At 31.4% G+C, this 16,155-nt stretch overlaps 1 protein-coding gene across 1 annotated transcript in view; it reads left to right on the forward strand.

Annotated features, from left to right (window-relative positions):
- The window catches only part of LOC143250026 (uncharacterized), a 33,588-nt gene extending 17,849 nt beyond the window's left edge, over positions 1–15,739 (forward strand). Inside the window, exons 9-18 of the mRNA XM_076500662.1 lie at positions 21–258; positions 1,665–1,970; positions 3,416–3,565; positions 8,428–8,583; positions 9,467–9,751; positions 10,919–11,242; positions 12,355–12,445; positions 13,342–13,414; positions 13,633–13,806; positions 14,225–15,739. Of these exons, the coding sequence (XP_076356777.1) occupies positions 21–258; positions 1,665–1,970; positions 3,416–3,565; positions 8,428–8,583; positions 9,467–9,751; positions 10,919–11,242; positions 12,355–12,445; positions 13,342–13,414; positions 13,633–13,806; positions 14,225–15,739 (3,312 nt within the window). The remainder of the gene's footprint in view (positions 1–20; positions 259–1,664; positions 1,971–3,415; positions 3,566–8,427; positions 8,584–9,466; positions 9,752–10,918; positions 11,243–12,354; positions 12,446–13,341; positions 13,415–13,632; positions 13,807–14,224) is intronic.
- The last annotated feature ends 416 nt before the right edge of the window (positions 15,740–16,155 follow it).

Here is a 16,155-nt window from a genome sequence, read left to right on the forward strand (position 1 = left end):
TTTTTTGTTTCTTGTTTTAGCCTGTACCTCCAGAACATTACAATGGGCAAGACTTTCACTATGTGATCACCTATAAGCCTGTTTATAACACAATGTGGAAGAGAGAAGTGTTGGAAAAAACTGTGGAAGTGACAGGCTTTAGACATACTTTTACTGATATGGATCTTAACACAGTGTACTACTTCAAGTTTCAATCAGCCAATAAAGAAGGTTTATCTCGCAGCATGGTGGACATTACTGTTGATAAAACAAAGAACTGTAAGGATACCTAAATGTTGTTTCTTTAATTTGATTGAGACCCGTATAAACATTTGTAACCAATTAAAAAAAAACAACTTAATTTCTAACTGTTCAATTTAATTTTCTCCTTGTCTTGTGACATCTATTTTGCCAAAGATAATAGAAGTCAGTTTTATTAAGTCAAAACTATACATATAATTCAAAATTAACAAGATAAGAAATATATACATTCTAGTTAAGTACATTTCTTGTTATATATTTGTTCCCCCTGTAGCTCACTTTTTAAGTGTTAGGGTTCATAATACTATAAATTCAATTTCTTCACCTGTGATTAGTGAATCACATATACCCCAGTTGTGTAGTTTTTTTTATTTAGCAACAGACAAATCCTTGTGTTCACTTTTTGTTCTGCCTTATTTGTTTTTTATAATAATAACGTTTTACCTCCAAACTATTTTGTAAATATCTTTATTTTAACTATTACTTTCCCCCTCAAAAAACAGACTTCAGGTGTTAAAGGTATTTTTTTTACCTTAATAATAATTTTTGTTCATATATTGAGTTTTTGGGTTATTAAATAAATCCATTTTTTTTAATAACGTTGTCACTTAGTTTTTGTTCTATTTCCATATGGTAACTTTTGTTAGTAAGGACATTTGATTGAAAATTAGTAAATTATATAGATCAGAACTAAATAGGAAGCTTGTGAACTACTGCAGTAAATTTGATATAATTAATTGACAAGAAATACCTAATATTTTAAATCTTAAATACATTTGAATTGATGCCACCCCTTGGTAGCTCAATGGTAAGTCTGAAGGTTTATAACTTAAAATATTGTTTTGGGACCTGGGGTGGGCAGAGTACATTGTGTAGCATTGTGTTTGACAAATTTCATGGGTTGATGAACCTAAAATAGTTTATTTATATGTTTCATTTCATCCATGTTGTTCTGCTGTGGACTTGTGAGAGAAAACAGAAATTGTCATTTTAGAACCATAAACGGAAGATGAGAGTTTCTAACTGCCACATTTCTTAGAACAGTTATTCACTGTTTTCCCCATTCGCTGGTTTTACGGTGTGGCCTATAAATATGGAAGTATATTATGTTGGAGAAATTTTTAAAAAAGACTGAAAATGTCAGGCAGGGAAAAGTACTTTTAACGTGTCAGTGACTACAGTGGAATGAGATTTGTAAAACCTTTATCAGTTCATTGGATTATTCTTTTTTCCACTGTCTCGTGAAGTTTGGGAAAATATTTATTTTTGTGATGGCACGTATTAATAGTTTGAATGACGTGACACTTTCTCTACTTATCTTTTTTTTCGTTAACTATAAAAATGTAAAAGCAGAAGTCTAGTTAAGAGTGAAAATTTGTTTCTAATTTTTATTTGTACGTTGATGGAATAATAATTTTTTCTAGTGCCCATTGCACCTGATGAGGTTACTGCTATGTCTTATGGTAATGGAACGTACCAAGTGAATTGGGATTACCCTGAAAGAGAGAGATCTGTTATCACTAGGTTTACCATCTACTGGTGTCCGAATCTACAGCCTCATCCTTTCTTGTGCAGACTCCCTATAAAGTGGATGACTGTTCCTGCCAACAGCACATATGCAAATATTCAGCTATCTGATGATGTCAATTATCAGTTTGCAGTTTCAGCAGATTCAATAGAGAATAGTTCTGGGATGAAGAGAATGTTATGTATTGTACCATACGAAAAAGGTGAGAAATACTGGGTGAGAAAAAAAGGTGAGAAATACCGGGTAAGAAAAAAAAGGTGAGAAATACCGCGTGAGAAAAAAAGGTGAGAAATACCGCGTGAGAAACAAAAGGTGAGAAATACTGCGTGAGAAATACCACGTGGGAAGGGAGTAAATTCCTCTGGAAAAAAAAAAGCAGGATATTTAATTCTGAGAAACATTTCCCTCTTTGTTTATTCATGGGAAACAGTAAGAGACACCTAAGATGAAATAAATGTAATTACTAACTATATCTATAAAACTGTACAAATTCTGAAAAGAAAATACTCAGTTTTAGTGTGTGTGTGTGTGTGTGTGTGTGTGTGTGTGTGTGTGTGTGTGTGTGTGTAAACCTATATAGACAGTTACTGTTAATGAAGAGTGAAACTTCGTTAATTAATTATTGAAACATGTTAATCAAGGTGGTTATATCCTTGTGTTACTTCTACCATAGAAGTAGTGATGTACATTGTACATACATAAAAAGCATTATGTAATTTCTGTGTTAGCAGTAACAACATACCCATGTGAAGAGTTTCTGAGCAGTGATACATGTGTGTTAAGTACAGTAAAAACTTAATAGTAGGGTCATGATGAAACAAAATGGTTCTACAATAATTGTACATTTAAAATCACCTTTAAAATGCCTCAATATAAACAATGACTATTTAACTATTGGCTGAACAAAACTAAAGCTTACTCTCTGTATCAGTCTAATTTGTTATATACATGTTTGTAACAATGTTTTAAAACAACATAAGATCTATTTGTTCATCTCAGCTGTTCCACATACTAAAACTAAATTAACTTTTAAAACATTTAAATCCAGCCCTTGTTATTTATATACTTATGAAGCTTTTTCTTACTCATTTAAGTTTACTTTTCCGTTTTGCCACATCCAAAGATTTTAGTCTGAGCAACATTCCTAGACAAGTATACAGGATAAATGACCAATAATATCACTAATTCTTTCACAGAACTCCTGTGTCTCTGGTCCCAGTGATTGTTTTATTGCACTGAAAATGGACAATGTGCTGTTTTGGACATGCAATTAAATTTGAGGTTAGGCAGGTATATTCCCTGATGGATAATAGTCACATCGGTTATATGTGTGCCCAATGCTTAGCATTGCTGAAACACAAAAACATACCTGATATAAAGGAAACAAACAAGTATAGTAAAAACTTTGAGACATGCAAGGATCAATGTACACATAACCAAACAAACTATAATAGTATAGAAACTTTTGAAACTACAAAAAGAATTGAAAGTCAGAACTACAAAAACTGAATTATTTAAAACTTAAATAAAATTATCCCTACTTTAGTTCATTTGAACATAATTATAGTGATTTGTCAAATGTTGGATGTGTTTAACTTTGTTCAACTGTATTACACTTCTCAGTATTATTAATGTTTATTTTTATAGCTCTTGACAAGGTTCAAAATGTATATGTCCAGAAGATTGCCCAAGGCCTTCAGGTTGAGTGGAGGTTAGCATGCAGTGCTCAGAAGAAAGTTGTGACACAATACAAAGTGGAATTTTGTCGGGTGAAGAGTAGACTACAGGCTTGTGTTAGTAAGTAACATTTATTCCCTTTTAAGACATTACATCAGAAAGAGCAATTTTAATAACGTGAAAGGCACAGTTTGCTTAATGGCACTGTAGTACTTTAGTATCTACACTTCTTATTCAGCTGAAATAGTGCCTTAACCATTAGAGTAATAATACTTTCATACACTATAGTTATAAAGAAAAGTTTCTGTAAATGTAGTTATTGTTAGTAAACCATCAGATTTTAACTATGAAGTGGGTATAAAACACTCTACCACTGTGACAACCATGCCATTTGTGATGTTGAAGATCACTTATGCCTCAAACATTTTTTCAGTAAAGCTGGCAGCCTCTCAAACCCTGCTCCAGTAGTTAAAAAAACGTTAATGACTATATTATACATGCTAAGTAACAATGAATCAAATTACTTCATCAACTGTGTTATGCAGGCTGAGTAACAATGAATCAAATTACTTCATCAGCCATCATCTTATAAAGGCTAAGTAACAATGAATCAAATTGGTTCTCTAACCACATCACACAAGCTAAATAACAAAATGAATCAAGTTGTTTTGTTAACCACATCACACAAGCTAAATAACAAAATGAATCAAGTTGTTTTGTTAACCACATCACACAAGCTAAATAACAAAATGAATCAAGTTGTTTCGTTAACCACATCACACAAGCTAAATAACAAAATGAATCAAGTTGTTTTGTTAACCACATTACACAAGCTAAGCAACAAAATGAATCAAGTTGTTTCGTTAACCATGTTTTATAGGCTAAGTAACTGAACAAATCACATGTATCAAGTTGTTCCATCAACCATAGTAAATAAGAAGCCACATGTACATTATATCAGTTATGATGTACTAAATATTTTACTACATAATTTAATAGGTTTTCATTATTCTTTAACCATGTTACCAACTAAGTAACCAAGCCTGTGTATCTTCATTTGTCAAATGATGCCAGTGACTACATTTTGTAATACCTCTATTATATCCACATAATTTTAATAGCAACAACTGTATTGTGCAGAACAAGTGAAGTTATTCATATAGGCATGATGCAAATGTTTATTAAACTTTAAAGAAATCTACTGAAATTATGTAGAACACAAAGTAAAACCACATTTCATTAATTTCTTTGGTGAGGGGGAATTATAATATTCGGAGATTGTACTTAAACTACGAGTTTTGTCATCAAAACTAGTGGTTGGTTTTCACTTGTTTAGTTCCTCAGATTGTCTGCTAAAATTAAACTGTTTGTCAGTTTCTCAAAATGTATCACAGAGAGTAGCAGCAATTACAGTCTGAAAAGTTTAAAAGAAACTTGAAAGTTATTGTACTTACGTTAGCAGAGGGTAGAACACTCAGCTAAAGTTGTTAGACCGATATTATTCAAGGTGAAAGCACGTAATGCAGTAATAAAAAAGAGAAAATCTATTTCCCTTCACGTAGCTGTACATCTTACAACTTAGTGAATTGTATCATTTGTGTCAAATAAAAAAATCTTTGTTTAAATAGTAAGTGTTTCTGGTGAGACCATACATGTTTGGGACAAGATATGCCAATTTTATTCCACCTTACTTATTACAACTGTTAAATTTTTGATGCAAAATTCCCAGAACAGCAGTTTTAATTTTTTTAATTACTTTCTATTATCTGCTTGTTTTAGCTAATAAAAGTAACAACTCTAAAGCATTTTAATTTGAAAAGATTAAGGAAATTTTTATGGTTGTTTAGGTATTCTTTTGACTGTAAATAAATATTTTTTTAGTATTTAGTTCAAGGGAAAGAAAACTATGTTAATATGGGTTTTATTTGTTGTTTACCTGTACGTTCATACAAAACTGATAGAGGGAGTTACTGATTGTCACAATGTTAACACAATGGAAACTGAAGTCTGACAGCGAAGATAAAACACATTTTATTTATGAGGTTTGAATGTTTCAATATGTACACTCTGTCTTCATAAAAATCTGAAGGTGTTACAAAGATTATTAACTCAGTAACATCTAAGTAAACTAGTGATTATAATATTAGTGTCTACTAAGTAATAACCAAGTAAACTAGTGATTATAATATCATAGTGTCTACTAACTAAGTAATAACCAAGTAAACTGGTGATTATAATATTATAGTGTTTACAAACTAAGTAATAACCAAGTGAACTAGTGATTATAATATTATAGTGTTTATAAACTAAGTAATAACCAAGTAAACTAGTGATCATAATATTATAGTGTCTACTAACTAAGTAATAACCAAGTAAACTAGTGATTATAATATTATAGTGTCTACTAACTAAGTAATAACCAAGTAAACTAGTGATTATAATATTATAGTGTTTACTAACTAAGTAATAACCCAGTAAACTAGTGATTATAATATTATAGTGTTTACAAACTAAGTAATAACCAGGTAAACTAGTGATTATAATATTATATTGTCTACTAACTAAGTAATAACCAAATTAAAGAAGTGATTATGATATTAGTGTCTACTAACTAAGTAATAACGAAGTAAACTAGTGATTATAATATTATAGTGTTTACTAACTAAGTAATAGCCAAGTAAACTAGTAATTATAATATTATAATGTTTACTAACAAAGTAATAACCAAGTGAACTAGTGATTATAATATTATAGTGTTTACTAAGTAATAGCCAAGTAAACTAGTGATTATAATATTATAGTGTTTACTAACTAAGTAATAGCCAAGTAAACTAGTGATTATAATATTATAGTGTTTACTAACTAAGTAATAACCAAGTGAACTAGTGATTATAATATTATCGTGTTTACTAACTGAGTAATAACCAAGTAAACTGGTGATTATAATATTATCGTGTGTACTAACTAAGTAATAACCAAGTAAACTAGTGATTATAATATTATCGTGTTTACTAACTAAGTAATAACAAAGTAAACTAGTGGTTATAATATTAGTGTTTACTAACTAAGTAATAACCAAGTAAACTAGTGATTATAATATTAGTGTCTACTAACGAAGTAATAACCAAGTAAACTTGTGATTATAATATTATAGTGTTTACTAACTAAGTAATAACCAAGTGAACTAGTGATTATAATATTATCGTGTTTACTAACTGAGTAATAACCAAGTAAACTGGTGATTATAATATTATCGTGTCTACTAACTAAGTAATAACCAAGTAAACTAGTGATTATAATATTATCGTGTTTACTAACTAAGTAATAACCAAGTAAACTAGTGATTATAATATTAGTGTTTACTAACTAAGTAATAACCAAGTAAACTAGTGATTATAATATTAGTGTCTACTAACTAAGTAATAACCAAGTAAACTTGTGATTATAATATTATAGTGTTTACTAACTAAGTAATAACCAAGTGAACTAGTGATCATAATATTATAGTGTTTACTAACTAAGTAATAACCAAGTGAACTAGTGATCATAATATTATAGTGTTTACTAACTAAGTAATAACCAAGTGAACTAGTGATCATAATATTATAGTGTTTACTAACTAAGTAATAACCAAGTGAACTAGTGATTATAATATTAGTGTCTACTAACTAAGTAATAACCAAGTAAACTTGTGATTATAATATTAGTGTTTACTAACTAAGTATTAACCCAGTAAACTAGTGATTATAATATTAGTGTTTACTAACTAAGTAATAACCAAGTAAACTTGTGATTATAATATTAGTGTTTACTAACTAAGTAGTAATGAAGTAAACTAGTGATTATGATATTATCGTGTTTACTAAGTAATAACCAAGTAAACTAGTGATTATAATATTATCGTGTTTACTAACTAAGTAATAACCAAGTAAACTAGTGATTATAATATTATAGTGTTTACTAACTAAGTAATAACCAAGTAAACTAGTGATCATAATATTATAGTGTCTACTAACTATGTAAGCTAGTGATTATAATATTATAGTGTTTACTAACTAATAAACATGTAAACTAGTGATTATAATATTATAGTGTTTACTAACTGAGTAATAACCCAATAAACTAGTGATTATAATATTATAGTGTTTACTAACTAAGTTTTAACCCAGTAAACTAGTGATTATAATATTAGTGTTTACTAACTAGGTAATAACCAAGTAAACTTGTGATTATAATATTAGTGTTTACTAACTAAGTAGTAATGAAGTAAACTAGTGATTATGATATTATCGTGTTTACTAAGTAATAACCAAGTAAACTAGTGATTATAATATTATCGTGTTTACTAACTAAGTAATAACCATGTAAACTAGTGATTATAATATTATAGTGTTTACTAACTAAGTAATAACCAAGTAAACTAGTGATCATAATATTATAGTGTCTACTAACTATGTAAGCTAGTGATTATAATATTATAGTGTTTACTAACTAATAAACATGTAAACTAGTGATTATAATATTATAGTGTTTACTAACTGAGTAATAACCCAATAAACTAGTGATTATAATATTATAGTGTTTACAAACTAAGTAATAACCAAGTAAACTAGTGATTATAATATTATAATGTTTACTTTAAACTGGTGATTATCATATTATAGTTTTTTGATTGTCATCTTTGTAATGTGATTTTCAGATCACGTTGAAGATGGAATGAATTTATTATAAAAGATTTGTCCCTTTTAAACAAAGTTTCAAGTTTTACACTGTTGTAGTTGTTTGTTTCTTAGTGTTTGGTTTTCACACTAATAAAAGTGAAGTTATTCTGAGTTTGCAATTTTTTTCCCATTGGCTTGTTGGATGATAGTATATTGTATTCTTTTATTTTTTTTAATTTACTTTATGTGTTTGTCTTCTCAATTTAGAAAAATTGGACTTTCAAAGGTTATATCCCATACTTTTCTTTGTTTCTTACCCAGATTCCCAAACATTAACGATTTATAATCAAGATGCTACAAAAGTAAACATAACCAACTTGGAACCTTTCACCCTGTACAGAGTTACTGTACAAGTCTTGAGCAAAGCTGGAATCAGTAGCCTTAGTGATCCAAAGTACGAGAGAACCTTTGCTGGTGGTAAGTTGCATTTATTTAATAAACCCAACATTTTAGTTAAATAAATACCTTTCAAATTATATATTTCATAATCATCAAATAAAATTGCATAGCCTTGTTTTACAATTTAGTGTTATATGTAGTCACAACACTCGTTATAATTAACTCTAGAACTCTCTTACTGTCATGATTATGCAGATCATGCTGTTAGATAATGCTAACATAAAAAATGTGAAAAAATAACTGTACTTTCTTGATTTGTCCATATTAGTAGAGTATTTAAACTCGGGAAAAAAAGATATTCATGTTAAGTAACTTGAGATAACGAAGATGTCCAACTTATGGACCTTCAGAGTTGAGTCTGGAGAAAACAAGCTAAGCTTGGATTTCTATTAATATTAACCATCTATTTTTATACGTAATGCAACACAACTTAATTTTGAAAGGTATGCATCTTGCCTAACTTTCAAAACTTATTTTTTCTATAATTCAGTGATAACTTATGATGACAACATTATTTATAGTATGAAGTAACAGACACAACAATGTGGGAGAGGCAAAAACAATCTGACTTTTGTTAATGTTGGATGTGTACTATATGCTGCAGAAGCAAAAAGTGGGTGGTTACTGTACCCTGCACCCCACGTACATACATACACATAACCCTTCCTGTGGGTTAACTAATAACAAAATTATTAACAGTTTGCTACATTATTAAAGTTACTGAATTGGTCATAAAATATTGTGTGCACACAGAAATCTGTAAAATTGTGGATCCAGTAATTTGTTTTTTTGTAGAGATTTATGTGAAGAGAAATGTGTGGCAAGTAATATATTTTTTCTGCTTTATTTTTATATCGTTCTGAATATGTTGTTGATAAATATTTTATTTTATTATCAAAAGTTCCGTCAGTGCCTCAGGGGGTAAAGGTTGCAGATGTCAACTCTTCTGCCATCCGTGTGACCTGGAAATCTCCTGTCAAGCCTAATGGAATTATAACAAACTATTTTGTGCACTACCAACATTTTTCACAGGAAGTTGCTGCTAGCCACACTAAAGAACTGTACTCACTTGTTTTGAGTAAAAATATAGAGAGTTATACGAACTACTCCATTGCTGTACAAGCTTGTGTTGATAAACATTGCTCCCCTGCATCATCTCCAGTGTATGGGATGACATGGATAGATGGTGAGATTACTGGTTAATTATACAATACTTATTTAAGTAGTAATTACTTAGATTGTTGAAATAATGACATTCATATGTTTTTAATCAAGATAAAATGTTTTACTTTTAACTTGTGAGAAGTTGAGGATACTTATTTCCCAAGAAAGGAGTCGGAGGGCTACCTGTAGGAATTACTTTTCTTGTCCACTCACACCACTATAAAGGTAGTGTGTTGTCTGTCAGTCAGTCAGTAGACATTAGAATCATGTCACATAAGGGACACTTAATGTTGCAGTTTATACTGTTATGATATCAGGGGAAATGTACCATGAATCACAAGAACAGTTGTATATTCTGTAGGCTACAACATATTATAATAGAGAAATTTTATGAACAATAGATGTATTTAATACATTTAATTTTGGTTTTACTTGCATTTCAAACAGAACATTTTTGGTGTCCCTTTGGAAGTACATCTAGTTTTGTGTGGTGATTGCTCTTTTAATAGAATAGCAGAGATGTATCATACATATTTGATTTGGAAGGTGCAAGAAAATTTATTTACATGCATGAATGTTTAAGTAGAAACTTTAGAAAGTTGAACTTAATTTAATGAACAGAAGTGAAGTATTTTCATGCATGCAATGTGAAGTCACTTTTCTCTAATTCCAAATTAAATGTAACTTACAACAACTAATAATAGTGAAATGTGATAGATTAAAGCATAATTACTCTTCATTCAAACAGTCGGTATTGTTGTGAGTTACAACTCTTGCCTGTTCAGCTAATTGGTAACTTGACTTAAAGGGCAAGAGGGGTCACACTACTACAGTTGGAGAACTAAATATGTCAAGGTTTAGTGAGGCCTAAGACTTTGTAGAACTAAAAATTATATGAACTTAACCAAAGTTTAGTATAGATTGTTTAATATCTTGTGTTAGAACCTTGTGTTTAATAGACAGCTTATTGGCTAAATGCTGATTTCTGATGAAAAACTTCCCAGTTACCCACCTCAAGGTATTGACCTGAAATAATTTTAAGTTTATTAATAATTAAAATCATTAAGTGTTCAATGTTTGGAAGATTTTACAATCAGTAACAAAATGTTGTACTAGGTTTAGGGTGTTTTGAGAATCTTACTATTTTATCATGTAAAGGTCTGATTAGATATTTTTTTTTTAATGCTAGCTCCTGGAATGATGGAGGATCCTCATATTGAAGTGATGAACCCTTCTAACATTCGAGTTCGATGGTCACCCCCAGAGAATCCAAATGGTCCAGTTGACTTTTACCTGTTAGTTATGAAGTGGCAAGAAGAAACTAATGGAACTCAGTCAAAATTATTTAATATTTCAGGATCAGAAACATCCATTATTATTCCAATGAACTGTCCGTTAAAAATGGAAAACTCTATTGTAAACTTCACTATTCAAGCAGCTAACATCAGGAACAATACAGATCTTCTTGGTCCAAGCAGTACTCCAACACGAACGAAGATGTGTTTCTCAGAGGGTAAAAAAAAATTGTCAATTGGTCTTTACGTTGCGTTATCAGTTTTGTGTATGCTTGTAGTAAACACAAAATAATGGTTGGCAGTCATCTGTTTCTTTTAAACAATGTGTGTTTCAGATAAAATATCCCACCAACTAACTTTAATAGAAGAATCTGTTTGTCTACATCCATTCATTTTATTTGCTACATGATACAACTAAAGACAGGAAGGAAGTTATCAATTTCCTGTGTCTTTAATAATTGACAACAACAACCTAAAAGTTGAAGGAATGTACGGAGCTGTCTTTGGCTGCCTGTTTATATAGAGCTCAATATTCAAAGCTTTCATTGGCTGGCTATTTATAATGAGCCTAGTACCCAGGGCTTGCACACCACATCTTTACTGGTCTTGTGAGACAGAAGCATTCTTGAGCTGGACTTGTGGCTAGCAAGAGCTTCATTTTACTTCATCTGTAATAGTCCCTAGGGGGTTATAGCTTCTACTTCTGAAACATAGCTGGCACAGTATGTTTCATCATGATACTAGAATATATATAGTAGTGATTCTTACTCTGGGTTTGAAATTTCTGGATAGAAAGCAAGCACATAAATGCTGTATTTTGATAGACTGTTCTTTCCTTGGCCTTTTCCAGTACCACTATTCTTCAAGAACAAATCAGCATCCAGCATTTGTTGGGATTGAAAAGATAACTTTTTAATTCTCATAGTACATATAGTACTGTAGTGTGCAGGTGACACTTGCCATATTTTCTATGACCATATTTCAGTTTGGTACAGTTTAAGAAGTGTTTGAATGCATTTTTTTACAACTTTTATCCAACATTCTACTGCTTAAGTGTTTAAGGATACTTATTACGAAGTGAACCAATATTTTTATGGTTTAAATGAGTCAATGTAACTTTTAGCTGATGTCAGAGTCGGGTACTCTTTCAATACGTCATTTTGTGTAGCTTGCACAGAAAAATGTGTAGTCTGTTAATAAAACTAATTATATTTCATAGTTGTCGTTTAATATTCTTATTGATTTTCAAAAAACATGCCAGTTTCATTTAACAGTAGTTATTGCTATAGATTATTATATATTTCTTCAGAAATGTGTGTGCTTTTTTCAGGTCTTCAGGTCCCCATGATTGTTGGAGCTATACTTGGTGGAACTCTTGCTTTGATATTACTGGTAATAGTTCTGTGTGCTTTAGTTCGTTGGTAAGTCTTTCGTCAGCTAAATGATTACAAGAGTAGGCTGTAAGATTCTCCTCACAATCTCTAATGCAAAATATGAAAAGCAAATTTAGTAAAATTTACATTTGAGTTTTTACTTTACTAGTTGTATTTAAGAATTAAAGATCTCATGTTGGTATACTTAAATGTTATCTTCATTTATTATTCTACTGTAATTTAATGTTCACTTCATAGACTGAAGATTCAGAGCATGCATATTTAGTGTATTAGTAATTACACACTTGCATGTGTGTGTAATTGGTATACGTTGTTATGTATATATCACACCAGGCACGTGATGAAGGAATAAACGTTATTTTTATTGATTGACTTAACATTCCTCGGAGAATATTTTGGCTTGTAGTTTGTTTTCAAGCTTTCATTCTTTTTAGACATTTCCTAACATGAAATGGTCCCATCAAAATGGCTACATTTTACTTGGACATGTGTAATGTTTTCAGTTCCATTTACTAGTTAGAAATGTATAGACTTGTAGTACAATATTGACTTCAGTTGGCTGAAGGACCAGTATGATAAACTTCTTGTTAATTAAATTATTAAGTTTACTTTCTGCTTTCAGTTGGTAATCCATTTGTTTAATAGCTACGTGTCCAAGCTTCTGTATCTTAGAACGGCTGGTATAGCTATTAACACTTTTATTGATAGGTAGATGTTAACCTGAAGATGACCTAGGAAGGTCAAAACGTTGTTCTCTGCTTATCAATAAAAGTGTTAATACCATACTGGCCATTCTAAGATACATTTTATTTCAAGTGTTTCTTGTCATCAAGAATGTCTAAGTTTCTACAATGTATATATTTGTAGTTACTGCTGTTGTTTTCTTTCTGTGTGTGTAATAATAAGTGTTTTTATCTCACTAGGATGAAAGAAAAGATAACTTTCATGAAACAGATCAAAGTTCAACTCCCAAATGGACTGGATGCTCCAAATACAGTAAGTGTACATTTTACCAGAATCCTTATGTATTTAGAATATCAGTTTGAAAGTACATGTATAAAGTATTATTACCAAATGTCTCACTACAAATATTAAATCATTTATTTTTCTGTACAGTCCACTTTTAAAGTGCACAGATATGACATTTAGTTTTATGAAGGAAAATTAAAGTGTTCATATATTTTAACCTAATTCAAAATTTGTATTACTTCTAGGAACCTTTCATTGTATATGGTGAATTCAAGAAACACATTGACAAAAAAAACAGCACTGGTCACTTGAAGGTTCCAATTGACAGTTTAGATTTGTACTTATCTAATAACAACAATGCATTTGGTGAAAGACAAGGCTCGGAAATCTCTCGGTTTAGCAACTCTTCAACTGATGAGGTATTGATTTCTAAGTTTGTATTTATTTAACTATAAATTTACAAAAAGGGGAAAATAATGTGTATTATTAATTCAAGTATTTAGAAGAAATTGCAAGTTAAATTACAGAATCATTTCAGTAAAGTGCATATTGCAGCAGTTATGTTTCATGAAACGTACATTTTTGAATAAACAAAGGATTTTACAATTAGCTTCATAAAATTGTCTAACAACGGGAAAGCACCAGTCTTCATAACATATTCATCTCAAGACTTTAAAAAAAAAAAATCTTTTTTTTGTGTTGTTCAGGGCTAGAACTATACAGTCAACAGACTTTCTGCTTGTTGATTTATTTCATTTAGTGACTAACTTTTACTTACTTTTATCTGCAAGATTTTATAGCTATATAAATAATGAGCAAAACAATATATATCTTCAGCTGATCCAGAGGAAGATCCGGTGCACAAGTTATGGAAGGAATCCAAGTGGAGACAGCAGTGGTTACAGCTCTGCTGGAGGCCATGATAGCATATCTTCTTCGCTAACAGCTCACACTCAGCTTTCTTCTGAGTGCCATGCAGAACCTGAGCTTACTGGCTCTGTTACACCTGATGCAGTCTTCATGGACTGCCATCTTGGAACTGACAACTTTCTAGCTCACTCACAGGGAAAGGTGGGACTTCCCAAAGTGGAAGAACTCCAAGACACTGAAGAATCACTTAGTGGGATGAATTCTGGCCCCTTTGAAGAAACAACAAATATTCCTAGTTCAGAGCCTCAACATCCTTACAGTTGTTTTAGTATTAGAGGACAAACTGGTGAGGGTTATATGTCATTTCTGGGTCATCGAAACAATACACCTGTAATGACCAGAAACTTATCCAATAGTGAGCCTTCAGTTTTTGACATTGATGGTGAACAGGTAGATGAGGTAACTAACCCACTTGTTGCTGTTCTCCCATACTCTAGGTTTGGATTGGCCAAAAGTCTTGGTTCAACATTTGATTCCAGTATGCTACAGCCAGAAGATCAAACAGAAAATGTTACTCCAAGTACTGGCTATTCTAAGTTTGGAGTGATTCATGTTTTAGGGAATCCTCTAAAGCAAACCTGTGCTTTAAAAGTTGATGAAAACAATGTTAGAGTTGGAATGGCATTAGTCACTCTTGAACCAAATCTTGAACCAAAACAGGTTTCTTTAAGCAAAATACCAACCAAAGGATACGTCTTGGCGAAACCTATACCTATATCTGATAGATTATTTACAATGAACTCAATTCAAAATCCAGCTCCAAGTATCCTTCCATTTAGAGAAGCTTACTCCAAGCTGGGCCTGCCAACCAGAGTGCCAAAATCTGGAGGTTACATCAGTCTTCCCAATGCTCTCAGGATGTTTAGCACATCTACTGAGTCTGGAGAGAACCAAGGCTATTCAAAGTTTGGAATAGAACCAAGCTTGGATCATATTGTGTCCTTGGGAAGAACACGGCAGGAATCTCAGATATCAAATTCTCATTCTATGAATCCCGAGAATAATGTAGCGTGTGGAAGCACAGATGTGGCTAACATTGATGCACCTTTCAGAGAACAAAGTAAACAGAACAAATCTGAAGAAAGACTTGTAGATTCTCAAGGAGCTCATGGTGTCGATAAAAGTCGATCACCTCACAACCTTGAAGATTTAGTTGCCAACTACACCAGGCCAGTTTTAAACAGGACGGTTAGTGAACCACCAAAAGAAGAAAAATTCAAAACAGAAGAAGGATCATTTGATGTTGGCAGTTGTGTGCCCACAAAACAATCTGGAAAGAAGGACTGTGGTTTAGGAAGTAGCTCATATGTTCCTCAAAACTTTCCTTTTTCATTGCCACATGAAATGCCTCAAAAAAAGAGTATTATGTTCAAAAAAAAAATGAAAGAAGTAATGGTTATGTCAGGTGGAATGATATTGTAGGAGGTAACACAAGCTTACAACAATCTTCACAGGCACGCGTGAAACTGTGGGTCAGGGCCAAGAACAAGAGCCCAAACATTGTGCATATACTTATGTTTGAAACAATTTGTAATGATGTACTTACTGTTGTGGGTAGATATTTGGAAAACAGTGTGAAAAGCTACTATATTACCTAATTCCTGCCAATCTTAGTGTTCTATTGGAACAGGTTTAAACATAAATTACCAGGCGAGTATAGTACTTTTGTACTGTCACAATTTTTTTTTAAGTAAGTGAGAATGGAGTTCTACGTATGATTTTAAAAATATTTTGCCAAGGATGTCTTGTCTTGTCATGGCATCTGTGTTCGAGATAAACATCACAACATAACTTGAGCACAGGTTGATCAAAATGAGTGAATATGTCTTGTATAGATG

The sequence above is a fragment of the Tachypleus tridentatus genome, chromosome 4 (assembly GCF_004210375.1).
Source record: "Tachypleus tridentatus isolate NWPU-2018 chromosome 4, ASM421037v1, whole genome shotgun sequence".
Classification (NCBI taxonomy): Eukaryota; Metazoa; Arthropoda; class Merostomata; order Xiphosura; family Limulidae; genus Tachypleus; species Tachypleus tridentatus.